Source organism: Brassica rapa, chromosome A03, assembly GCF_000309985.2.
Source record: "Brassica rapa cultivar Chiifu-401-42 chromosome A03, CAAS_Brap_v3.01, whole genome shotgun sequence".
Lineage (NCBI taxonomy): Eukaryota > Viridiplantae > Streptophyta > Magnoliopsida > Brassicales > Brassicaceae > Brassica > Brassica rapa.
Window position 1 is genome coordinate 16,692,760 of NC_024797.2, and position 25,053 is coordinate 16,717,812.

Genomic DNA, 25,053 nt, shown 5'->3' on the forward strand with positions numbered 1-25,053 from the left:
TTGTCCTGTAAACTTGTCATTATATCATTTTGTTTCGAACAAAAAACTATAAAAAAAAACTAATCATGATTAGGTTTACTATAAAAAAAAGGTTTACTATAAATAATAAATTAACCAACAAAAAAAATGGTAAATCTTTTTAATAACGTCTTTAATATGGTAATTTTTACTTCGCGCAAAAAAACAACGGAACAAACAAATATAAAAAATAAAAATAAAAAAATCTATCGGCACTCAAAATACTGTATCTAATTTGATTTGAGTTCCTCTCTCCTCTTTAACCTTCTCTCTCTCTCTCTCTCTCTTCTTCCCGATTCGATCGCCGGTAAATCTCAGCCGCCCGATCAACCAGCTTATACTCCGAGCAAATCACATCAATGGTCTGACTCTTCCCAGCTCAGATCTCCGGTACTCTTTCTCTAGCTTTCGCCTCCATTTCGTTATCCGTGAAATCGGGAGCTTGATCCAAGCGAGTCATAGTGGAATCAATCTGAAGATTCTGAATTTGAATCCTCAGGGTTTTGATTCGCCCCTCCCTTTGCATGCTGATCCAAATTTGAGCTCGTGAATCTCCTAGGGTTTCTTAGTTAGGTGGATAAAGTCTGTTCCTTTAGAGCTCGTGGATCTTCTAGGGTTTCTTAGTTTGTTGGGTATTGGATAAAGTTTGTTCCTTTAAGCTGCTTAGACATGTTTAAGAAGATCATGAAAGGTGGGCATCGAAAGCCCTCTAAATCCGAGGCCAATGAACCTCCTACTACTTACGGTCCTGGCTCCAACGTTGTCGTTAGCCACGCCTCTCGTGGCGCGCTGGTTCAATCCCCACTGACTGCTTCCACTCCACAACCTCCGCCTATGACCTCTGTAGAGCCGCTCCCTTTGTTCAGAGACGTTCCCGTTTCAGAGAGGCAAGCTTTGTTCTTGAGGAAGCTTCAGAACTGCTGTTTCCTATTCGACTTCACCGATACCGTCAAGAACGCGAGGGAGAAGGAGATCAAGAGGCAGACGCTGCTGGAGCTGGTGGACTTTGTACAGTCTGGAGCTAGTAAGATCATCTCAGAGTCTTGTCAGGAAGAGATGGTTAAGATGGTTTCTCTCAATATCTTCCGGTGTCTCCCTCCTGGATCTCATGAGAACACGGGTCAAGAGCCTGCGGATCCTGAGGAAGAGGAGCCTTATTTGGAGCCTTCTTGGCCTCATTTGCAGCTTGTCTACGAGTTGCTGCTCAGATACGTTGTTTCCACTGATACTGATACGAAAGTGGCTAAACGGTATATCCACCATTCCTTTGTGTTGAAGCTCCTTGACTTGTTTGACTCCGAAGACCCGAGAGAGAGGGAGTATTTGAAAACCATTCTTCATAGGATCTACGGGAAGTTTATGGTCCACAGGCCCTTTATTAGGAAAGCAATCAACAACATTTTCTATAGGTTTATTTACGAGACGGAGAGACACAGTGGGATCGGTGAGCTCTTGGAGATTCTAGGCAGTATCATTAACGGGTTTGCTCTGCCTATGAAGGAAGAGCACAAGCTGTTTCTGATCAGGGTGTTGATACCGTTGCATAAGCCTAAACCAATAGCTATATACCATCAGCAGTTATCTTATTGCATCGTTCAGTTTGTGGAAAAGGATTATAAGCTAGCGGATACTGTTATCAGGGGGTTGTTGAAGTATTGGCCTGTGACAAACTGCACCAAGGAGAATCTCTTCCTTACGGAACTTGAAGAAGTTCTTGAGGCAACTCAGCCTGTTGAGTTCCAGCGTTGCATGGTTCCATTGTTCCAACAGATTGGTCGCTCCCTCAATAGCTCTCACTTTCAGGTTAGTAATGAGCATCTTTCTCTTATGTGGTATCTGCTTGTGTTTGGGCCTGATACTTAAACATTCATATCTCATTAAAATCTGATACAGGTTGCAGAAAGAGCTTTGTTCTTGTGGAATAACGAGCACATCGTGGGCCTCATCGCGCAGAACCGAACCGTGATCCTTCCAATCATATACCCTGCACTGGAGAAGAACATACAGTCTCACTGGAACCAAGCGGTTCATGGTCTAACTACAAATATCAAGAAGATGTTCATGGAGATGGATCTTGAGCTATTTGAAGAATGCCAGAGACAGTATGAAGAGAAACAAGCGAAATCCAAAGAAGTGGAAGAACAACGCCTATTATCATGGAAGAGATTAGCTGAAGCAGCGGCAAAGCGAGATGGAGTTGGAGGAGAAGATCATATGATCACTTCCTAGATGGATAAACATATAAGTATTATTCTTTCAACTTTTTTTTGTTCTTCTCTCAGTTTATAAACTTATAATTGTTTTTTTTGTTTTTGAGATTCATCGATTCTGATTGCTCAGAGGATAGTAGAGAGAAGTGAAAGTAATCACTATCAGAGACTGTTTTTTTGTATGTACGGAATTGGCTTTAGTACTAAAAATGTGTTTGTGATGATCTTCTGTATAATTTATTTTTCCTCTCTTCAATATCTAGAGGTTGCTTAGGATCTGGAGTATTAAACATAAACGATTCTGATTAACTTAAAACACAAGGAAAAGTATCAGTATCACTTGCCCTCAGTCATCCAAAAGAAGCGAATTCGATTGAGAACTTTATAAAAAAGGATGGTAAATAAGGATCACTAATTGTAGAGATCGTCATCATCTGCAGCAGCAGCTGCAGAGGTGGCAAAAGGATCAGCGACTCCAGTGGTTGCACCTGAACCAGCATTAGTCTCAAACCTGAACTCAGAACCAAACCCTCTAGACTGCTGCAGCGTCTGAGCAAAGGCTTGGTACTTCCTGATGTCTGCATCACTCACACTCCTGCGTGCATACTTCATCGACTCCTCAAAGTGTGCAGCTTTGATCTCTGACACTTCATCCACTCCATCTTCCTCCATCGCCTCTGGGTTCAAGCTCCTCCTCTTCTCCCTCTCAATGTCCTGCAACAAGAAAAAAAAACTAAAACGTTAGTGATTCCAGTTAAAAGATTTAACAAGCCTAATACAATGAATGATCTCTCTGACCTTCTCAATGTTCTCTCTGATGGCGTATTTGCAAGCCCTCTGGCAAATCTCAGTGATATCAGCACCACTGAACCCCTGCGTGTACTTAGCGAGAGCATTGATGTCCACATCTTTAGCAACAGGAGATTTCCTCAAGCATGCCTTGAAGATATTGAGACGTGAGTCCTCGTCCGGTAGTGGAATGTAAATGAGCTGGTCGAGCCTTCCTGGTCGGAGAAGAGCAGAATCAATAATGTCGGGCCTGTTGGTCGCTCCGATGATGAAGACAGTCTTCTTGGCGTTCATTCCATCCATCTCTGTCAAAAGCTGGTTGAGGACTCTATCAGCCGCACCGCCAGCATCACCTCCGCCTCCACCTCCTCTCTGAGTCGCAATGGAGTCGAGCTCATCAAAGAAGAGAACACACGGAGCGGACTGGCGAGCCTTGTCGAAGATTTCACGGACATTGGCTTCACTCTCTCCAAACCACATAGTGAGAAGCTCAGGACCTTTGACACTGATGAAGTTGGCTTGGCACTCATTGGCTATAGCTTTGGCCAGAAGGGTTTTACCACATCCAGGAGGACCGTAGAATAGGACTCCCTTTGATGGAGACATACCGAATTTCTCGAACTTCTCTGGGTGCTCCACAGGGTATTGAACAGTCTGCATTTAAACAAAATAGATTAAGGCTTAGCTTACAGTTATTAGATTAAAGTACAGATCCAAGTGCAAGAAGGGAAAGAGTTACTTTACCTCCTGGAGCTCTCTCTTGACATTCTCAAGACCTCCAATGTCATCCCAAGAAACATTAGGAACCTCCACAACCTGCAAAGCGAAGACATATGGAATGAGATTTAAGTAACATTACAGGTTTTGATTTTGTTCTAAGTGCAGTAAATGTCAAAACTCACAGTTTCACGAAGTGCAGATGGGTTGCTGTTCCCAAGAGCGGTGTGGAAGTGTTCATTAGTCACAGCCATGGAATTGAGGATCTCAGCATCAATGGAGTCATCTTCCAAATCAATCACATCCATCTTCTCCCTGATGCATTGCAGGGCAGCCTCTGTGCAGAGAGCTGCAAGATCAGCACCGACATAACCGTGTGTGTCCTTTGAGATCCTCTCAAGATCAACCTGAAAACATACAACCATTAGCTTCAATAACCATTACAATCAACAAAACACAGGCGAAGCTAGAATTAAAAAACTTACATCTTCAGCGAGCTTCATGTTCTTGGTGTGGATCCTGAGAACTTCAAGACGTCCAATTTCATCAGGTACACCAATATCAATCTCCCTATCAAATCTTCCAAACCTTCTCAAAGCCGGATCAATACTGTTGGGGCGATTGGTAGCTCCCATGACAATAACATGAGCACGTGACTTCAGACCATCCATCAGCGTGAGGAGCTGAGACACAATCCTCCTCTCAACCTCCCCATTCGTCTTCTCTCTTTTGGGTGCAATAGAGTCAATCTCATCAATGAATATGATGGAAGGAGCGTTCTTCTCAGCCTCCTCAAACGCTTTCCTAAGGTTGCTCTCACTCTCACCAGCCAACTTGGACATGATCTCAGGCCCATTGATACAGAAGAAAAACGCGCCGGTTTCGTTAGCCACGGCACGAGCAATCAAAGTCTTTCCGGACCCAGGTGGTCCGTAAAGCAGAATCCCCTTCGGTGGCTTAACACCAATCGACTTGAAGAGCTGTGGATGCCTTAAAGGAAGCTCAACAAGCTCCCTGATCTGAGCCATCTGCTTCCTCACACCACCAACATCATCATAACCCACTTCATCTAGCCTTTCCTCGTCCTCTCTCTTCACCGGCTCACCCTCACAGAAAATCTCTGTGTCCGGAGCAACCACACAGTACTCAGCAGGATCCGTCTCTATAACCTTGAACTCCACACTCCTCATTCCTCCTCTGACTAGGAAGAGATCACCCTTCCTCACCGGGCGGTATGCTTCCAGGAAATAAGCTGTTGAAACAAAACAAAGTTTTATTCAGACATCAATCAATCCATACCTGTAAGCAACATCTCAAAAGAAACAAAAGGACAACTTACGTTTGAGGTAAGCATCAAAGAGGTTTCCGGTGACTCCTTCAACGGTATCATCAACAGGCAAGATGTGCACACGCTTCCCGTACTTGACATCAGGGCACTGGTGAACAGAGATGACATCTCCAAGTCTAACCCTCAAGTTAGATCTGACAACTTTGTTCATCCTGATCTTTGGCTCCTCACATGATTCATCAGCAAGAGCAATGCAGACAGTGTCCTTCCTCTTCTTACCCTATAATACACAAAGCCAAAAACAAATGAGAATTCTCAAACACCAAAAAGAAAAAAACAGACATCAAGACAGCATCAGTAATAAAAACATAAGTCTCTCATATTCATAATGCCTCTAAGATCAAAACCGTAATTGATGTCAAAAAGAACCAAACAAAAACAGACATCAAGACAGCATCAGTAATAAAAAAAACAAGTCTCTTCATATTCATAATAGTGCCTACGATCAAAACCCTAATTGATGTCAAAAAGAACCAAACAAAAACAGACATCAGGACAGCATCAGTAATAAAAAATAACATGTCTCTTTGGTATTCATAATGCCTAAGATCAAAACCCTAAATGAGAAAAACCCTAATTGATGTCTAAAGGCCCAACCTTGATGAGAATGGTATCGCCGCGGAAGAGCTGGAGCTTCTCCATGGTGTCGGGGTGGAGAGAGACGACGGAGTTATCATCGTTGATGGCCTCATCGACGACAAGTCTGTTAGGAGACTTCTTCCTCTCGAGAATAGCAGTGCTGAAATCTTTCTTCGATTTCCTGAAAACAAAACAAAACAAAGGATTAAGCTTTTTAGCTTCAGATCCGAATCGGGAAAGCGAAATCGGAGATCTGGGTACTTACGAGTCGGAAGATTCAGCTGGGTTTGACATAATTGGATTTGAGATCGATGAGAAAGTTGAGAGCTTTTGGGAGTTTATCTGAGAGATCTGAAAGAGCAGAAGAGATTATATCTCTTTGTTTCTTGTTGCAAAAGAGATGTTTTTCCTTTTTCTTCTAATCTTTTTTGGAATATCAAAACCTACCCCTAGTGTTTCCCTTTATTACTGAACTTATCCCTTAATTTGTGTGTTCTGTGAGAACAACTCCAATTCTCTCTAATCGTTTCCATTTTTCTTCTTCTTGTTTTTGTTTGTGGTAATATTTACTTACGGAAATTAATACATTTACACAAAATTTACTTGTATTTTTTGTGAAGAAAGCTTTGGAACAAAAATCCTGATTATGCTTTTTTTTTAAACTCCTGATTTGAATTTGAATTTGAATTTTAGACAATTTTTAAAAAAAATCTGTCTAGCCATCTAAATTTGATTTATATTAACATATTCCATATAACTATTCCACTAGATATTATGTTAACCTAAGAAAAATATGATTAATTTGACATTCAAAATTAAGGAATATTATCTTACCTATTAAAACATAAGTTATGATTTTTTAATGTGTGATTGTTTTATTTAAATAGTTCCTTAGATATTCATGATTTTTTAATGGTTCTATCATATCTTTTCCTAGTAATATTAACGTTTATTATTAAATTTATATATTTCCATAATATCTAGAATATAACATTATACTTTAGATATATAATATTTCAAGGAATCAAGGTTTTATCGCATCTACAATAAATATTCCTTTTGTAGAAAATTTATCTTGACCACAAATACAATTTTAAAAAATAAAAGTAATCCAGATTTGGAATATATTGAAAGATAATATTTCTACTCACAACTACCAGTACAAAATTTTGAGTATATTTAAATTTCTCAAATAAAATAATGTATTTACTTCTTTTTTTTGAAACACTATGTATTTACTTATTAAATTCTGCAATATATTAAATGATAGATGCTAAAATGTTTTTAAACATAACACGAAAAATAAATCATCTTAAATGAACATATTTTCAATAGTATAACTAAATAAAAATTAAAATATAGTGTACGTAAACTTTAGAATTTGATTTATTTAATATTTTGAAAATGATTCATTATTTGACCATTTCAGATTATGAATTTATTGTACTAAAATAATAGAAAAGACTAGATTTTGATCCGCGCTTAGAAAGCGCGGGTTTGTTTGTTTTTCATTTATTAATCGAAAACTGATTTGCAAATTATCATTATTTTTGTTTCGAACCATAACAATTGAGTTTTTAGGGTTTTATCATTTTTTTTCTCTTCAAAATATGGTATTTTTTGAAATATGTAGTTGTTCTATGATAATGTTTGAGTTTTAAGATTTGTTTTCATATCTGACTTAGATTTATGGTTGGACCTATAGACCCGATACATTGTATATAATCCGGTTCGGATTTAATGAAAAATTCGTTAATTAAAAATTTGATGTAACCAGGTAAAAATCCAAAAACTCACTATTAACCTGCAATCTGATACCATTGATCCGATTACAAAATATTTAATAGTAATTTTTTTTTTTAAATTGATTAAATTACTCATATATTTATTAATATTACATAATTAGTGATTCCTTAGAATTTGATAAAATTTTATTATGTTATCCAAATAAAAAATGATAATACAAAAAACTTATTGATATGACAATATTACTTTATTTTCGTCATTAATAACCTATTATAAGTTTGTGTTTTTATTTTAGATTTAAAAATTAATTTTAATATAGTTTTTAAAATTTTCTTGAACACTCGTAATTGTCATATCAATATTATGTATAAAATGACATTATAAATGGAAAAATGATATTCAAATATGTATATGATATATGGTATAGGATATAGGATTTTGATTTGTATTGAAAAAATGTATAATATTCAAATGATCTGTTTTGAATATTGATATGTATATTTAAGAAAATGATATTTTCATGTTTGCTAATTTATTTATAGTTCGTAATATATTTATACATATATTATATTTAAATTAGTATATCTTTTAAATATATATAGGCCCATTATTTATAGATCTATTTAGGTGTATATGTAGGCCCAAAACCAAAAGACTTAAATGCCATTAATGAATTTTTTTCATCCTTTGTAAAAATAAGGGTATTTTTGAGAAAGTGTAATTTGATATTAGTATGAAATAACAAAATAAATTATGTATAAACAATAAATAATTATATATTAATAAGTTCGAGCAAATAATAAAATTATAAAGTTACATAATATATAACACCAAAATGTAAATCATATAATTAAATTATTTCATGTATATTTATTATGTGAACTTGTTTGTGTAGCATGGTTGTGTAGGAGAGCAGCCTGAGGCGTCTTGGAGCAGCCTGCAACACCAGGAATCGTTCTGGAACGTCCTACATTGTCAGGAACCATCAGATACACTGCATTACCCTACGTCCGGGACAGCCCGCAAAAGAGTGTGCAATTATTGGTGGTTTGGGACGATCTTTGGGAGACTGCAGCCCGCGACGATCTTTGGGAGACCGCAGTCCGCGCGAACCTGACCCGCAATGAGATGAGCTCGCTGCGGTACGGAACGACACGGATCAACCCGTTTGACATCTCTATCAGCCACCAATTAGATCATAAGCTAAGGATTGAATCAAGTTCTAGTCTTCAACATTGGGTGATAATATTTAAACCCCACGATTTAGAGACGTTCCACCATCAGATATGCTCCTTCAGCCTTAATGCCAAGTTGTCCAGTTATTTTAAACAAGAACCGTTCTAAAATGACACTAAAACTGGACGTAGTAACCATTCAAACTTAAGAAATGGCGCGCAGTTTCAAGCTAAAAAAAAATTAGCGAAGCGAACCAATCCGGTTAATCAATTTTCAATAACCGGCCAGATCAGATCTAGGAACCGAAAAATTTGACCAAGTCTTCAACAAATACTCAAACGACGAAGCGAAACGGGTTCATAGCGAATCCTCTGGATCTCAAGCTTCAAGGTAAATCCGAATCCTCCTCCTCCATCGCTTCTTCTTCTCCGATCTTCAGTTCCGGTGATCGTTTGCGTCTTTATCACTCGACATTGCTTTCTCAGATCTTCAATCGCATTTCACATTTTGGTTTTGTTAGGATCAGCTTAATTGTGTATTAGTAAACGGTAGAGATCTGATCTGGGTTGTGTGATTTCTTCTTTTTTTCTTTTGTATGGAACTTTTGCTTAGTGATTGTATGTGTGGATCCATTGGGGTTTGTATGAAGCTTAACTATGCTGTAAAAATCTTAGCTTTGATTGGTTTAATCTCAAAAGTATTTGCTTTTGTGTTTGCAGTGACGATAACTCAACAATGTCAGGCTTTCACGGGACTCATGTAAGTGCACATCTGCTAAAGCCTCCATTTTTATCATCCTCTGTGTATCTTTTTAGTCGCAAATTGTTCTTAGCATATCGCACATGATCTTTTGTTGCTTCATTTTTCATGTGGAACTTGAATACTGTGCTTTGTCTGTTTGAATAGGATTCATGTCCTTTGGTGAAGAACATTCTTCTTCTAGACTCTGAAGGGAAGCGTGTGGCTGTCAAGTACTACTCCGATGACTGGCCAACTCATGCTGCCAAGTTGACTTTTGAGAAGTATGTCTTCTCCAAGACCTCTAAGACCAATGCTCGCACTGAAGGTTAGAAGACCTTACACATACATGTCTTTCATCATGGGCTCTCTATGTAGTAACAGTCTGTTTCTTATAGATGTGTGTTATGTTTTGGTTTTGATATTTATGTTGCAGCTGAGATCACACTCTTGGACAGTAACATCATTGTCTATAAGTTCGCCCAGGACCTTCACTTCTTTGTTACTGGAGGCGAAAATGAAAACGAGCTCGTCTTGTCTTCGGTTCTTCAAGGCTTTTTCGATGCTGTTGCTCTTCTTCTGAGGTATTTGCTCGACTTAACGATCTAATATTTTCCTTTAAACAATTAATGTTTGATGCATCTCCTTTCTTTGATCAGGAACAATGTTGAAAAGATGGAAGCTCTCGAGAACTTGGATCTCATCTTTCTGTGCCTGGATGAAATGGTCGATCAGGGGTATGCAAGTCTTTAGCTTGTGAAGGATTTGCTTTGGGTTTATCCTAGATATCTTCTTAGCATTTAGCTATTGTTTGATTATGTGTTTGTGTTCAGGGTGGTTCTTGAAACAGACCCTAACGTCATTGCGGGGAAAGTAGCAATGCAGAGCACAGAAGCTAGTGGTTCACTCTCTGAACAGGTTACGACTATTACAGCTTCCCTTTATAGTCTTTGATTTAGTTTTAGTTTGGCTAATCTTAAATTGGGTTTTACAGACATTAACTCAAGCACTGGCAACAGCTCGGGAACATCTGGCAAGAAGTCTGCTTACATGAGTTTCCTCGTATCCATTGCATGCCCACACATAATAGAATGGACTTCCAACTTCTGTGAAAGTCTTGTAATAATTCAAACACTCTGCTTACTTTAATGTTTGGGGTATTGTATATCAGTGTGTGCAATGCTGGAATATATTTTTTTTTTGACTACTGGATATTGCAGAATCAATATTTTTATGGAAGACTGAAATTGTTTAATTTCCCAACTACAGTCTTGTTTCTTTATTTAAAATGTTTTAATATCCATATTACTTATTTTTCTGCAATTTCCCAACTCAAAAAATTTGACAACACATACTTTTCGAAGATTTCATATTTACATATTAACTTTTGGTATCTTTCGTGAACAAAAAAAAAACTAAAAAAATATTATGAAAAGAAAAGAAAAAAACTTTTAACTATTTTTTGCTGTTGTAAGTTTGTAACATATACCTTTTTGGTCTATTGTATTTTTTTTGGGTCTATTGTATTTTTTTTGCATCCATCGAAAATTAATTATTTGTTTTATATCCATTTACCAATTAAGTTTTTTGGATCTTAAGATTAAATACTGCTTATTTACAGATAAGTGATGAAAATATATCTATTGTTAAAAATATGCTGTAAATATTCAAATTCAAACCATATATTACTGAATTATCGATCAAAATATATTGATCAAATATATTTCTTAAAATATACCACTACTTGGCTTAGATTACCCATGTTTTAAATTTAATAATTGATTTGAATTCCATAAAAGCTCTATAAAATATTATTTTTATTTTGAAACATAAATAACGAACTTACCAGTATGCGCCATAAATTAACTACTTAAAATGTAATAAATAATAGCGGACCAAACTTAACCTTTTCAGCTAAAAAACAGACAGTGATATAATGAATGAATGAATGTATGTATGTATGAATGAGATCAATCAATCAATCACATATTCTCAATCAATCTAAGGAACCCAGAAGAAAAAGGTCTCGCCTTTATCCTCCAAAAAGGGTTCCTGATTGATTCTTAAACTACAGTTTTTGATATTGATTCTGTAGTTTTAGATTCTCCTCTGCTTTCGTTCCCACTTCGGTGATGGATGGTAGAGATCAGCCTCGCGTAGAAGAACATACCTCTCTCCATTCTCCACCTCAAAGGGTAAAATTTTCCTAATCTATATTATTTTTTCTGGTTGTTTGATTTGAATAATTGAGTCTGTTATGTGAAAAAAGATTAAGCCTTTTAATAATTGAAATGATCTTTGGTGTTACAGGAAGGAGATTCTCCTGAGATTGCACAAGAAGAAGACCCATGGAGACGAGGCATTGTGTCGGGAACAACACCTGAAGACACGGGAGAAGATCTCTCGAGACAAAATGCATCCCTAACATCAAGCCCTGTTGCCAAAAGAGTAAACTTTTCTCCAATGTCGAGTCCTAGAATCGGCCAGCGTGGTGCATCACTTAGCCCTTCATCTTCCTCTTCGAGAAACAAACCTAATAGTTTGAAGAATCTTGTCCCAAAGCTGAGCTTCAAAAACAGAAACAGCGATGTCGAGAAAGCTGAGGATTTGGCCTTTGAAGGCAATGGGAGGGACAGGTCCACGTGGACTCTCAGTAATATTTTGACTCCGAGGTTGAAGAAAACTGAGTCCTTGCCTGTTACCCCTTTAGCTCACTCTAATCCTGGGTCTACGCATGGGAGATATGTGGTTGATTTGGTGAGTAACGTCAATAATGGTTTGTGTTGTTGTCTTGTTGGCAAGAGGTGTTTTCTTGTCTTATACTTCACCTTGGTCTCACTAGATTATGTTTAAGTAATAATGGTCTTTTCATTTAGACTCTCATGTGAAATTATACTGTGGTTTGTGCTGTTATCTCGTTGGCAAGAGACGTTTTCTTGTCTTGTACTTTGCTTTGGTCTCATTAGAGTATGTTTAAGTAATGCATTTTGCTTGTAAGATAAGTTTAAGTATGTGTTTCAAAAAAAAAGATAAGTTTAAGTACTAATAAGGTTATCTTGTGCTTTACTTCATTGTTGGTTTGACCAGAATTTTAATTTTTAATGTTTGTCTCAAACAGAAGAAAGGCCCTCCACTGCCTATACACCGATCACGCTCCGTTCCAGCGTTCAACAAAGATGGTAGTCTAAGACAAGCAGGTGTTTTCCGGGTGATTCCTACTCCAAACATGACGCCGGCAAGAAATATCATGAAACTTAACGGTTAGTTGCATTTGTATTTTGTGTTTTTTTGGTTCTATCCGAATAGGCTTATATTTGGTGTGTAATGTTTTTTCAGACACGGATGTTGATGGAGGAGAAGATGTACCTGAAGAAGAAGCTGTGTGCAGGATCTGCATGGTGGAATTGGGAGAAGACTCAGATGCCTTCAAGATGGAATGTATGTGTAGAGGTGAATTAGCTCTTGCACACAAGGAATGTACGATCAAATGGTTTACCATTAAAGGAAACCGAACGTGTGATGTGTGTAAGCAAGAGGTTCAGAATCTCCCTGTGACTCTTCTTCGAATGCAGAACTCGCAGGGGAACTTTGGAGATGCTGATACGGAGGCTTCTCACTACAGGCAAGTCAGAATCTAAATAACACCCTAGTGTTGTGCATTCGTTTCCGGTTCAGGTTGGTGTATATAGGACTCATTTAGAAACTGGACATCTTTCGGATCGGTTCGAGTTTCTATTTTTTTTATAAAATCCAAAACATAACCAAATTATAAATGGTTTGGGTTTAGTTGGGATTTTTAATAAAAATAATGATCGATTTATAAATTAAATTATATATATAATTATCTTAGGATCGGGTTTCGGTTTGGTTTAGAAACACAGTTTTGGTTCGGTTTTGATAAATTGTACTATTCGGGTTTTTGTAATTTTCGGTCCAGTTTCAGTCTAATTTTTTTTGGTTCGGTTCCGGTTCGTTTTCTCGGTTTCAGTTAATATGCCAAGGACTATAACACCTTGAAAAAAGATTTGGACTTTGTGTATGTTATTGACTGGTACTCTCTTCCTTTCAGTGTATGGAAGGATGTTCCAGTACTTGTCATTGTCAGCATGCTTGCATACTTCTGTTTCCTCGAGCAGCTTCTGGTATGAGTTGGTGAATTTATGATTCTTACACTTTTTTCTGTACCAAGCTTATGTAACATGTTCTTGTCTCAATATCATTAACAGCTTACGAAAATGAAATCCGGCGCCATTGCAATATCTTTACCATTCTCTTGCGTTCTTGGTCTTCTTGCCTCCATGACCACAACAACAATGGGTACAAGTTCCTTAACAGTAAAAAAAAATTGCTTCCCCATCAGTTTATTTGATCTCTTGTACATTGTTGTGTAGTGACGAAGCAATATATCTGGATTTACGCAACAGTTCAGTTCGGTCTTGTAGTTTTTTTCTCTCACATTTTCTTCACATTGGTGAGAGTTTTTATTCTCTCAAGAACAGAACAAGATTCTATCCTTCTTGTTTTATCTCATAGTCTGTATGATGGTGTTTACTTTGTACAGGTTCACATGAAGCCAGTCGTGTCCATTCTCTTAGCAACATTGGTTGGGTTTGGGCTCACCATGAGCGGGCAAACGGGTCTAGCCGAATTTGCAAAATGGAGGAGAATCCAGAGAGCAGATGAACCTCCAAGCAGTAGTCAGGCGGATCCACCACCAGTTCAGACAGCAGGTTAGAGCATCTGTGGATCATGAAACTGAAGCCAGAGCTCATAAATGCTGATCACATGTTCCACTAGCGGTTTAGAGATGTGAGAACAGATTGGTCATGTGGATTAAGTAGTGATATACCTGGAAGAGTTTAAAGATTGTTTTTGGGTGGTCTCTTTTGTGTGTGAATGTGAGAGTATATCAGCTGTTTGTTATGGCTTATTTTTTTGGTACTTTCTTGTACAAAAATGTAAGTACAAAGGAATAATACATATATATACTCATCATTGTATGGAGAAGAACAACATGGGAATAATACAATATTGCCGGAAGAACACAACTTCAATAGTCTTGACACTTAGAAGAAACTCTAGTAGAAAGATCACAGAGATACATAAAGTTACAATACACGCTGACTTAGGTAAGAAACGGTAACAGCAGAGGGCATGAGAGAGTAATGATGTGTCCTTTACTGTTCATCTCATTGCTTCAGTACACTGCAGAGGACAAAGGTTTGTTTAGTTACTTGTACAAAGTATGCAGCGAAGCCAAGAACAATACACAACAAAACAATATCTATGCAGAAGTTCCGGCTTGACCTCAACTGTTATCTTTCTACCGATTCTCTTACAAGAAGACAAATATCTGATTCCTCAAATAAAGTTTTTGAATCTCTTTTCTGTTTACGTCCGAATCTTGCTGTATAAGTATTTATGCATCACCACCCATACTTTTGTTTTATTTTAAATTGACCACAAATAGTGTTTATATTGCAAAACTAATCCCGTGGACTAGCAGTGGTCCCTGTTATTTTTGCATTAACACTCATACTTTTGTTTCATTCTGTATTGACCCCATTATATTTTACATATGACAAAACTAACCCCCTGGACTAGCAGCAGTGGTCTCTGTTATTGATGCATCAGCATCACCTACCACTCATACTTTTGTTTTATTTTGTATTGACCCCAAATAGTTTAATAGTGCAAACCAAACCCCGTGGACTAGCAGCAGCGGTCTCTGTTTATTAATTGCTGAATCTTCTTAGAAAAAAGTTTTAGTCTTCACAACTGTCTCCGGCGATTGGTGCTGATCTCTCGCAGACATGGCTGATGAGTTCTCTGTAAGATCTAATCCACTCTCTGAACTCATCTGTCTACTTGTGTAGTGTTTCCTCGTTCGAACTCTGAGTAGTTCAAATCTAGTTACTTTCGATGATGAATCGCTAGATCTGCATTTAACTGTGTAGACTGAGATCAAATCTAGTTTAATGCATGATGTTCCAGTTCTAAAGATTGAAAATTGCGAGCATTTTGAGTCCATTTTGACATGATTACATGAAACTTTAGCTTGGTTCTGTGATCTTGTGGAATTGGATCGGTAAAGTTTTAGCCTTTGGAGAGTTTCATGCTTGTTTGAGTTCTGTTATTGTTGAGCACTTGTGTCACTTCTCATATTGTACTCCTTGCATCTTGATTTCATTTTCTAAGTTGTTGAAGAACCAATGAAACAGGGAAAGATTGAAAGCAAAGGGCTTAACCCGGGGCTGATCGTCCTTCTTGTGATTGGAGGGTTGCTAGTGGCATTCCTCGTAGGGAACTTCGTCCTTTACACCTACGCGCAGAAGAATCTGCCTCCGAGGAAGAAGAAGCCGGTTTCAAAGAAGAAGATGAAGAAAGAGAAGCTGAAGCAAGGAGTTCAAGTTCCTGGCGAGTAGATTCCTGTTATCTTTACTTGTGATTAGATCCTTTTGTTGATTACTCACCTCTGCAGGACTGCACTCTTTTTTTTTTAGTTTTGTATGTTAAAGATATTAGCATATGATGTGTTCTTGTATTGACAATGAATCCTCAACTCTATAAGCTTTATTGAGATAATGTGATTCCAAATTTAAAATAGCTTTTGCACGTGTTTCTGTGTTTGGTTCATTACAAGAGACATTTAGAATCACAAATTCATAATCATTAGATCTTCTGCTAAATTTAGCAATCTAAATCTCTAGACAAGTCAGGGACTATGAAGACTAGGGATGTTAACATGGGTAATTACCCATGGGTTTACCCAAACCCACTAATAACGGGTTGAGTTTTTACCCGTCTAAGATTTATTGGGTCGATCATGGGTATTAATTTTGAAACCCATATTTATGTTGGGTAAATATAAAAGGGTAATGGTCTACCCATGGGTTTTCAGTTATATTATTATATTTTCACCATTTAAATTAAATTATATAAAATTTGCAAAAATGTTTTTTCCATCAAAACCAAAAAATGATTTTTTCCTCCAAAGCCATAAAAATAAATTATCTCACAGAAACCAAAATATGAGTTTTTCCGCCGAAACCGAAAAATCGAGTTTTCCTGCCGAAACCGCAAAACCGAGTTTTTCTGTAAAAACCATAAAACCAAGTTTTTCCATCAAAACCGCAAAACCGAGTGTTCTCACCAAAACCGCAAAACCGAATTTTCTCGCCAAAACCGCAAAACCGAGTTTTTCCGTCAAAACCTTAAAATCGAGTTTTCCGACTGAAAACCGCAAAACCGAGTTTTCCCGCCAAAACCGCAAAACCGAGTTTTCTCCCCAAAACCGCAAAACCGAGTTTTTCCGCCAAAACCTTAAAATCGAGTTTTCCGACTGAAAACCGCAAAACCGAGTTTTCCCGCCAAAACCGCAAAACCGAGTTTTCTCACCAAAACCGCAAAACCGAGTTTTTCCGCCAAAACCTTAAAATCGAGTTTTCCGACTGAAAACCGCAAAACCGAGTTTTCCCGCCAAAACCGCAAAACCGAGTTTTCTCCCCAAAACCGCAAAACCGAGTTTTTCCGCCAAAACCTTAAAATCGAGTTTTCCGACTGAAAACCGCAAAACCGAATTTTCCCGCCAAAACTGCAAAACCGAGTTTTCTCGCCAAAACCGCAAAAACAAGTTTTTCCACCATAACCGCAAAACCCAATTTTTCCGCCAAAACCGCAAAACCCAAATTTCTTGCCAAAACCGCAAAACGAGTTTTCCTGCCGAAACCGAAAAACTGAGTTTTCCCGCCGAAACCGAAAAACCGAGTTTTCCCGCCGAAATCGCAAAAGCGAGTTTTTCCGCCAAAACTGCAAAGTAAGTTTTTCCGTCAAAATCGTAAAATCGAGTTTTCCCGCCAAAATCACAAAATGATTTTTCCCGCCAAAACCGGAAAATCAAATTTTCCTGCCGAAACCGCAAAGCCGAGTTTTTCCGATCGAAAACGGGTTTTCCCGTTTGGCGTAAACGAGATTTTGCGATAAAACAAGTTTTTCTATAAAATTGCGAAATCTTATTTATATATTAAAACTGACATTAATGATATTAATATTTTACATAATATTTTTTGAGTAAATAAGATAATACTTTGGGTACCCATGGGTAACCCTATACCCTATTGGGTTATTTTTTGGGTTTGGATTTCAATCTTGATGTTTCTGGGTTTTTGCAGGTTGGGTATAAACTGGGTTGGGTTATCTGTAGGTTGGGCTGGGCTGGATTATTTTACCCTACGTTAACATCCCTAATGAAGACTCTGACAGTCTGGGATTCTTCTGGTTAATATACAAGATTATTCAATCTACTAGTCATATAATCATAAAAGTCTCTTGCAGTCCTAAAATGTGTAGATATCAGAGGATCTACCCATCCAAAGACTAACGCAACTATATATCATTACATACCAAAAGATCCAAACACACAGGTCAACCATATTATAAGCTCAGCTCTGAACACTCTTATAAGTTAACTAAGATTCAAAATTTCTCATCATGAAAGTGATAGTAATCCCACAACAGCATATGAACATATACTTTTTTGAAAAATCATCAGAGTTTCAAAAAGCACTAAAACCTTGTTTGATTATTATAAGATGACCCACGTTTTGAAGCAGATGTAGAACAGTAGATTCAAAACAATCTAATATCATTTGTCCCAAGATTAGAATAATATCAAATCTGACTAACCGTGACAGAGAAATGATGTAGCAAGACTCGTGCGTTTAGGTTAATAAATGCACTATTAAATTCGTTAGAATATAAAAAAGCTGTTAAATAACGAACTCAAAGGTAGGCCCCACAGAAGTTGCTAATTAGTGGGATCTCACAATAGACACAAAACAAAACAATGGACTCTTAGATGACAACGTGATCGCAGGATTTCCATCTCAAGAAGTCAGCAAAGAATGACAAACTTGACCGATTCAAAATTCTTCTTTATTATTTGCATTTTTCATTTCTTTAAAAGTCGCACTTAACCACTAGAAGAACTCTCTGAGGGATGTTTTTGGAGAAAGAAAAGATTATATGTTGAATTTTAAGCTTCTTCTACAAGTTCAATTCATCTTCTTCTTTTCCTGTTTTTCTCTCTAACTGATTTTTGAAAAAAAGTGAGATGGTCAAGAAAGCGAAATGGCTGGAGAACGTAAAGAAGGCTTTTAGTCCAGATGTAAAGGTAATCATCAAGTTTTGTTATCTATTAGCTTTCATACTATACTGATGTAAAATCATATGCAGAAGTTGAAACACCAATCGGTTGAGGAGAGTGTCATTTCTTACCCTGTACTGGTTGCAAGATCCAGAAGCTCTCCTCCTCAGTTTGAGGTCAGAGTTGATGAGGTCAACTATGAACACAGGAAGAAGAAGAATCTATCTCCTCCTCCTTCAGAAGAACAAGAAAATGTTCTTGGAGATTCAACTCCTGAGTCTGTTCCTCCACCAGTTGCACCTGATAGGTTTGCAGGGGAAGAAGCAGCTGCCATCTTTATCCAGTCTACATTTAGGGGACATTTGGTATGTACTTTGGTTATTCATACGCATGGTTTTGGCTTCACTAGGACTTGATTAATAATAATGCATCTTTCTTGTTAAAAAGCTGTTTGAAATTGGATAAAAAATTACTTTATATTTAAAATAGATTAGATAGAATCAAGCTGTGTTTGGTTGATTTTTCTTTGAGTTGCAATATGAGCAAAGAGCATTTTTTTTCTCAAGTATGACCCTAAAATTTATAATTTCTACAATGTAGGCAAGAAGAGAAGCGCTGAGGATGAGGAGGTGGGCTAGACTTAAGTTATTGATGGAAGGATTGGTTGTACAAAGGCAAGCTGCAAATACTCTTAGATCTATGCAGACTTTCACTCGTATGCAGTCAAAGATCCGGTCTATGAGAATCAGGATGGCAGAAGAGAATCAGGGTCGCCATAAGCAACTCCTTCAGAAGCATGCCAAAGAGCTAAGAGGCTCTAAGGTCTCTCACCTTTTGTATAATCTCAGATGCAATTTTCATTCACCACTCTATGTTTCATTTATTCTTCCCACAGTTTTTGCTCACTCAGTCACATCTTCTGATGGGATCTTGTTTATCTATTTCCTAATCCTAAGATGTTTGCTCTTTCTTCTATAGAATGGGGTCAACAATCAGTCCAAGAAACAAGTTGAAGCAGGTTTGTTGAATAAGAACGAGGCGGCGACAATGAGAAAGGAAAGGGCATTGGCTTATGCATCCACACATCAGGTACTTACTTTCACACTATAAGCTGAAGTGTTGCTACAAATAAAGTGCTAGAACATGGAAGTTAAACTTGTAGACAAAGAAGTTTGAGGCATGGAGTTTGATATCTTGACAAATGTGGCTTAATAATATTTTGAATTCACTCGGAGTAATGCCTAATGATCATCATATGTGGCTCATATTTGCAGCAACACTTGAAGAGCAACTTGAAACATACATATACTATGTTCATGGATCCTAATAACCTTACTTGGGGTTGGAGTTGGTTGGAAAGGTGGACGGCTGACAAGGAGAGCTCAGAGAAAGAACAAACCAACACCGTTAAGCCAGCGGTTAAGACCTCGACTAACCGCAGCTCCCATAGAGGAGAAACAACAAAATCTTCAAACAGCAAAAAGCTCAACAGCTCGACTCAACCAAATACCACATCAACATCATCATCATCCACCACGAGCAATCCCAGAAAGAACAAGCCAAACCCACCGGCCATAAGACCCAAGACCACTGATGAAATCACCAAGAGCTCTGATAAGAACCGTAGGCACAGCATTGCGAGGTCATCGGTTAGTGACGACGAAGGGCTGGCTCGACGTCGCAACATGGTTCCCACAAAACCAGCCGAGGAAATCCCCAAGAGCTCGGAGAAGAACCGTAGTAGGCACATCATTGCAAGGTCATCGGTTAGTGACGACGAAGGTCTGGCTAGCTCAGTGGCTAGACGTAGCAATATGGTTCCCACAAAACCAGCACGTGTCAACCTCAAAGCCCAGAGCTCAGCTGCTGCGACCAAGGCAACCAAAGAGGAAAGTAATGATGTTTTACGGGAGAAAGCACCTGCAGCTAAGAAACGAGTTTCTCCTGCACCCAAACCTAGACGATCCACAGCCCCGCCTAAGGTTGAAAACAGCGTTTTAAAAGCGGTGAAAACGCCGTGTGCTTAACCTTTGTATTATTTATCTACCACTATATATACATTTTTGCACCAAGGATGGTGTTCTGAGTTTTGTATCAACTAACATGCAAGCAATACGATGTTGGTTACAAGAATGTGCAGCATAAGTATCTGTCAATCATATAACCTTTTCTAATGTTTTTTTCGATATTTTCTATCGATATATAGACTGTTGAATTGCTTCATATATATGTTACATTTATCGAATAGTTGATGTTATTAGTTCTGACTTCTGAGCCTGGATCAAACCATACCAAAATTGATTTGTAAACTGAATTCAAGTAAACAGTTTTTTTTTGTCTCTCTTTCTTTCTTGCCACATTGAAAACAAATGAATAAAAAGCAAATATCTTACGTAAATTAAAACGCCAAAATGTAAAGAAACAAAAATTATAAAATATAGTCTATTTCATTTTCAAAATAAATGAGATAATTAACTGTTTTTAGCAAACAAATTTATTTTAAAAAAGTTTATCAGTCACTCTAATTTTTATTCAACAAAATCCACTAAAAACCACAGAATCCAATTAAAATCTCAACAATCCGTCTTCTAATAGCAAACCGGTTTATACCAGACCGGATTGCATATCAATTGACGACCACTAATATATATAAATAGTTTCTTAGCTTTAGGGTTCCTCTCCACGTCTCGCCTTCCGCAGTTGCAGCAACAGTCTCTCTTCTCACTCTCTCGCCGTCGCAAACATGGGGTATGCTTTCCTCCCTTGGGATCCTTTTGTCTCCAACCTCATCTCTATGCTCGAATGTCTATGTTCTGTTTTCATGTTTTCGGTGAAACGCAATGATGATTAGTTAACTTCCATCATACATGCCTTGTCTGATTAGGATTGCTGTTTCGTTGTCTTCTGGTTGTGCTCTCACTTCTAAGTTCTCTACGCTTAATAATGGAAATGGTGAATTTGGTTGAGAGTGTTATGTTAATCACAAGTAAGGATGCGACCAATGCTTTGTCTTAACTGATTTTCAGATAAATGTTAGAACTTTAGTGTGGATAATACAATGCCTCACTGTTTACTTTCACTTTCTCCCTTTGTTTGATAAAGATTCTAACTTTATGTCATTGTGAGCTCAATGTGTTGCATGTTGGGTTCAACTCTTAGTTCTCTAGTGGTTGCTAGTGTTATGTTAATCACAAGTATGGTTTCAATGCTTGTCTTTACTGAGTTTCAGTTAAATGTTACAACTTTAGTGTGGTAATACAATGCCTCATGTCTAGTTTCACTCACTCTCTTCTTAGTGTTCCATGGCTGAAAGTGTTTTGTTTGATAAAGTTTCCGACTTTATGTCAATTGTAACCTCAATGTGTTGTCTTTTCAATCTCTTCAGTAAGACACGTGGTATGGGAGCTGGGCGCAAGCTGAAGAGGCTTAGGATTAACCAGAGGTGGGCTGACAAGCAGTACAAGAAGAGTCACCAAGGAAACGAGTGGAAGAAGCCTTTTGCTGGTTCTTCTCACGCTAAAGGAATCGTCCTTGAGAAGATGTAAGACTTGCACCACTTCTCTCTCTCTAACCAACACATCTCAGTTTCTTCCTTGATTTTGTTCTGAGCTTGTTGTTTAATTATGCAGTGGTATTGAAGCTAAGCAGCCTAACTCTGCCATCCGTAAATGTGCTAGAGTTCAGTTGATCAAGAACGGCAAAAAGATTGCTGCTTTCGTTCCCAATGATGGTTGCTTGAACTACATTGAAGAAAACGTAAGCGTTTTTTATTTACCATTTATTTCCTTATTAATATGCTTACAATCTTTTGGGTCATTTGATGAATGTTGTGCAGGATGAGGTGTTGATTGCTGGATTTGGGCGTAAAGGACATGCCGTTGGAGATATTCCTGGAGTTAGGTTCAAGGTGGTGAAGGTGTCTGGTGTCTCGCTCTTGGCTCTTTTCAAGGAGAAGAAGGAGAAGCCTAGGTCTTAGAGACTACTGTTTTTTCAAGCTTATTTTGTTAATGGATTTTTGTTTCTTCATGGCTTGAAGCCATTACCTCTTTTCTGCTTCAAAGATTCTCGAACATGTACTAGTGGTTGAGTTTTAAACATGGTTTTATCTCATCTGTTTTGGATCCTGTTTGCCTAAAGTAATATATTTACTTTGAAGCTTTCACTATGAGACTAATTTTAGCTAGCGTTAGATCTCAGCTCATGATCAGTGCAACAACAAATAAGTTTGTAACCTTTTCTCACTCAAAAGGGTTTTGTTTTACTCAAATATAGTCAAAAACAAACATGAACTTAGAAAGAAAACAAAAGTTGTCTATAACCGTAAGTTGATTAGTGCATTAGATCAGTTCTTGTTGACAAGCTGCTCTTTCAAGACTGAGCCTGTGGTTTTCTCCTCGGTTAGATTACTCTCCTCAGTAGTCATCTCACCCACAACGTTTGCAGCTTCTTCCTTATCCTTATTTGCCATCTGTTCTTCAGAAGAGCCTTTCAAGTCCCCGGACTCCTCCAACTTCGAGTCTTCCACATGTTCAAATTCTCCAGATTGTAGCTTGTCTATGCTGATGAGATTGGCTTTCTCATTCGAGGCTTTGGTAGCAGAAGCAGAGTGAATGCTTGAAAGTGTTTCATTAGGAGAAGTCTTTCTTTTAGACAATGCTTCAGGTTTACTTCTGCCCTGGAGACTTTTCCCACTGCCATTGCTCTTACTGCAAGGTACGAGTCCAGTAGGTGTTGTTGAACAATGCATCTGGTTTGCTACTCTCAATATGCTCGCCCCAATTCCAAAACTTGTTTTAGCTTTCTTCGGTGTAACCTTCTGATCATTCTTAAGAGAAACTGGCGATCCTGAATCTTCTTTCTGCACGTTCACCTTCATCTTTTTAGCAGACTTTGTCAGTTTCGTATCCACAACCTTGCGTTTCTTTTCACCATGTGATCTCTTCCCATTACTCTTGCTTAAGCGTATCTCAGCAATGAACTCCGCCAAAGTCTTCTTCTCCTTCTTCTTCAGAACAGCAGTGTCCTCATACTCAAACACTCCATCATCTTTGTCTTCTGTCTTTCTCCTTTTAGTACTCTTTTTCGGTTCAGGAGCAGACTCTTTCATCTTGGGTGCAGACTCTAGAGATCCCTGAAGCGTCTCAAACTCAGGAAGTTCAATAAAGCCTTTCCAGCGACTAAAAGCGAGTAGCCTAGCTCTCTGACTCACAAACATCAGCTCATCAGAAGCATCATACCTTGGAGCACATGCTAAACCCTTCACATACTCCACAAGCTTTGCAGGTTCAAAGACGACCACACTTGAGACCTTGTCTCCACCTTGTACCCTACTTGACTCTTCTCTGACTCCAGGATTCATTACCTTCTGACTCTTGACCCTCTCAAAGACTTCCTTCCCTACACAAGAACAAGCCAAACCGAACTCTACCCTTCTCGACACCTCTTCCAAAGCAGCCTCAACAGCATCAACAAAATCAGGAAGACTGCTCTGCTTCGCCAATTGTGAGAAATGTTGCCGGAAAGGCTTTATCTTTGTCGCGTCGTTCCAAGCGAAGGAGCAGTCTCCGAAGTACGTCACCAAAAAGCTTCCTTTCTTGAAGTGTTTCTTGGCTTTCTCTGAGGAAGCAGAAGCGTCGAACACTTGTCCAGGCCACCACGGATGGCTCCTTACTTTGGCCCAAACCAAATCTGAGTCAGAAAGGAACTTCACTTTCGACCTTACAGGGGCACTGTCATTATCCAAAGCACTCTCATCCTTGCTTTCATATGGCTCTAAAGCCATAAAAGATTCAGTATCATCCAAGCTCTCAGCTTTACTTCCTTGCTTTCCTGAGACTTTCTTCTTCTCACTTTCTACATTTTGAGCTTCAATGCTCAGATCTAACCCTCCATTTACAGATTCTTTTTCTGTGGCAAGATCACCAGCTGAAGAAGCTAAACATCCGACCAGCTCCTGATCTTGACCACTCAAGGGCTCAGCTGAGAACTCAGACATTTTAACCTCAACCTCCGAGGCATCACAGTCATCAACAGCGTCGGACCCCGGGTGAAGACGTTCTTGTTCAGTCGACATAAGCAGTACCAAGACAAAACCCTAGAGAGAGAAATGTAATCAGAAATAAACTTCACTTCATTTCACAACAAATCAAATACCTATAGTGAAGAAAGAGAGAGATGGTGCGGTCAACAAACCAATTGTGGTGGTGGTGGTGGTGGTGAGGCTGCGGTTTTCCGGCGGCGGGAGGTGGTTTCTTTGAAGTAAATGAAGAGTCCCGTCAAACCGAACCAGAAGGAAACGGGTTTCTCGTTTTGTGTCTTTTTGTTTGGTAACTTCTTACATTGTGAGGGACTATCCACGTGGCGAACAACTAAAGCATTTTGCTTTTGTAATAACTGGGTCTAGGGTTCAATCAATTGGGCCCATTTATAAAACCCATAGTTAGAAGCCTTATTACTTCATTGGACTAAACTTTGTTTCCTTGGCTTGTTACAGGGATACTTTGTTTAAACTTTGTTTAAACTGACAAAAACTTGAGCTTTGTCTTGATTTATTTCATAAGAGAACAAGCATTCATTTTGAGGAACCA

General features: G+C 38.2%; 7 protein-coding genes across 11 annotated transcripts; 5 read left to right on the plus strand and 2 right to left on the minus strand.

Moving 5' to 3' along the window:
• The first annotated feature begins 231 nt into the window (after positions 1–231).
• Positions 232–2,452, plus strand: LOC103859278 (serine/threonine protein phosphatase 2A 57 kDa regulatory subunit B' beta isoform). The gene is made up of 2 exons (XM_009136791.3): positions 232–1,821; positions 1,912–2,452. Exons 1-2 carry the CDS (start codon positions 688–690, stop codon positions 2,245–2,247), a joined length of 1,470 nt encoding a protein of 489 aa, XP_009135039.1. The 5' UTR covers positions 232–687; the 3' UTR covers positions 2,248–2,452.
• Positions 2,453–2,461: 9 nt separating this feature from the next.
• On the minus strand, positions 2,462–6,171 carry LOC103859279 (cell division control protein 48 homolog A). Its single transcript, XM_009136792.3, has 8 exons — positions 5,927–6,171; positions 5,680–5,842; positions 5,074–5,302; positions 4,220–4,986; positions 3,920–4,141; positions 3,762–3,833; positions 3,027–3,671; positions 2,462–2,942 (listed from the first exon to the last, which is right to left on the minus strand). Exons 1-8 carry the CDS (start codon positions 5,953–5,955, stop codon positions 2,640–2,642), a joined length of 2,430 nt encoding a protein of 809 aa, XP_009135040.1. The 5' UTR covers positions 5,956–6,171; the 3' UTR covers positions 2,462–2,639.
• Positions 6,172–8,942: 2,771 nt separating this feature from the next.
• On the plus strand, positions 8,943–10,587 carry COPZ1 (coatomer protein complex, subunit zeta 1). Of its 4 annotated transcripts, XM_033286074.1 has the most exons (8): positions 8,943–8,973; positions 9,069–9,148; positions 9,303–9,342; positions 9,490–9,649; positions 9,758–9,905; positions 9,981–10,058; positions 10,155–10,239; positions 10,316–10,587. In XM_033286074.1, the coding sequence occupies exons 3-8, from the start codon at positions 9,319–9,321 to the stop codon at positions 10,373–10,375; spliced, it is 555 nt and encodes a 184-aa protein (XP_033141965.1). In that variant the 5' UTR covers positions 8,943–8,973; positions 9,069–9,148; positions 9,303–9,318; the 3' UTR covers positions 10,376–10,587. The 4 variants fall into 4 exon arrangements, with proteins under 4 accessions (XP_033141965.1, NP_001288886.1, XP_033141967.1 ...); NM_001301957.1 differs by lacking the exon at positions 9,069–9,148 and having other exon boundaries at positions 8,956–8,973; positions 10,316–10,528; XM_033286076.1 differs by lacking the exon at positions 8,943–8,973 and having other exon boundaries at positions 9,068–9,131.
• Positions 10,588–11,239: 652 nt separating this feature from the next.
• LOC103859282 lies at positions 11,240–14,361 on the plus strand. The gene is made up of 8 exons (XM_009136794.3): positions 11,240–11,516; positions 11,632–12,078; positions 12,440–12,581; positions 12,658–12,943; positions 13,391–13,463; positions 13,548–13,638; positions 13,713–13,792; positions 13,883–14,361. The coding sequence occupies exons 1-8, from the start codon at positions 11,454–11,456 to the stop codon at positions 14,054–14,056; spliced, it is 1,356 nt and encodes a 451-aa protein (XP_009135042.2). The 5' UTR covers positions 11,240–11,453; the 3' UTR covers positions 14,057–14,361.
• A 2,546-nt stretch (positions 14,362–16,907) lies between these two features.
• Positions 16,908–20,835, plus strand: LOC103859284 (protein IQ-DOMAIN 1). The gene is made up of 5 exons (XM_009136795.2): positions 16,908–18,493; positions 18,556–18,831; positions 19,067–19,288; positions 19,445–19,555; positions 19,741–20,835. The coding sequence occupies exons 1-5, from the start codon at positions 18,434–18,436 to the stop codon at positions 20,491–20,493; spliced, it is 1,422 nt and encodes a 473-aa protein (XP_009135043.1). The 5' UTR covers positions 16,908–18,433; the 3' UTR covers positions 20,494–20,835.
• Positions 20,836–21,058: 223 nt separating this feature from the next.
• Positions 21,059–22,628, plus strand: LOC103859285 (40S ribosomal protein S23-2). Its single transcript, XM_009136797.3, has 4 exons — positions 21,059–21,214; positions 21,852–22,007; positions 22,096–22,222; positions 22,302–22,628. The coding sequence occupies exons 1-4, from the start codon at positions 21,210–21,212 to the stop codon at positions 22,440–22,442; spliced, it is 429 nt and encodes a 142-aa protein (XP_009135045.1). The 5' UTR covers positions 21,059–21,209; the 3' UTR covers positions 22,443–22,628.
• Positions 22,629–22,686: 58 nt separating this feature from the next.
• LOC103859286 lies at positions 22,687–24,822 on the minus strand. Of its 2 annotated transcripts, XM_018657979.2 has the most exons (3): positions 24,659–24,822; positions 23,046–24,560; positions 22,687–22,973 (listed from the first exon to the last, which is right to left on the minus strand). In XM_018657979.2, the coding sequence occupies exons 2-3, from the start codon at positions 24,537–24,539 to the stop codon at positions 22,809–22,811; spliced, it is 1,659 nt and encodes a 552-aa protein (XP_018513495.1). In that variant the 5' UTR covers positions 24,540–24,560; positions 24,659–24,822; the 3' UTR covers positions 22,687–22,808. The 2 variants fall into 2 exon arrangements, with proteins under 2 accessions (XP_018513495.1, XP_009135046.1); XM_009136798.3 differs by having other exon boundaries at positions 22,687–24,560; positions 24,659–24,821.
• Positions 24,823–25,053: the final 231 nt, after the last annotated feature.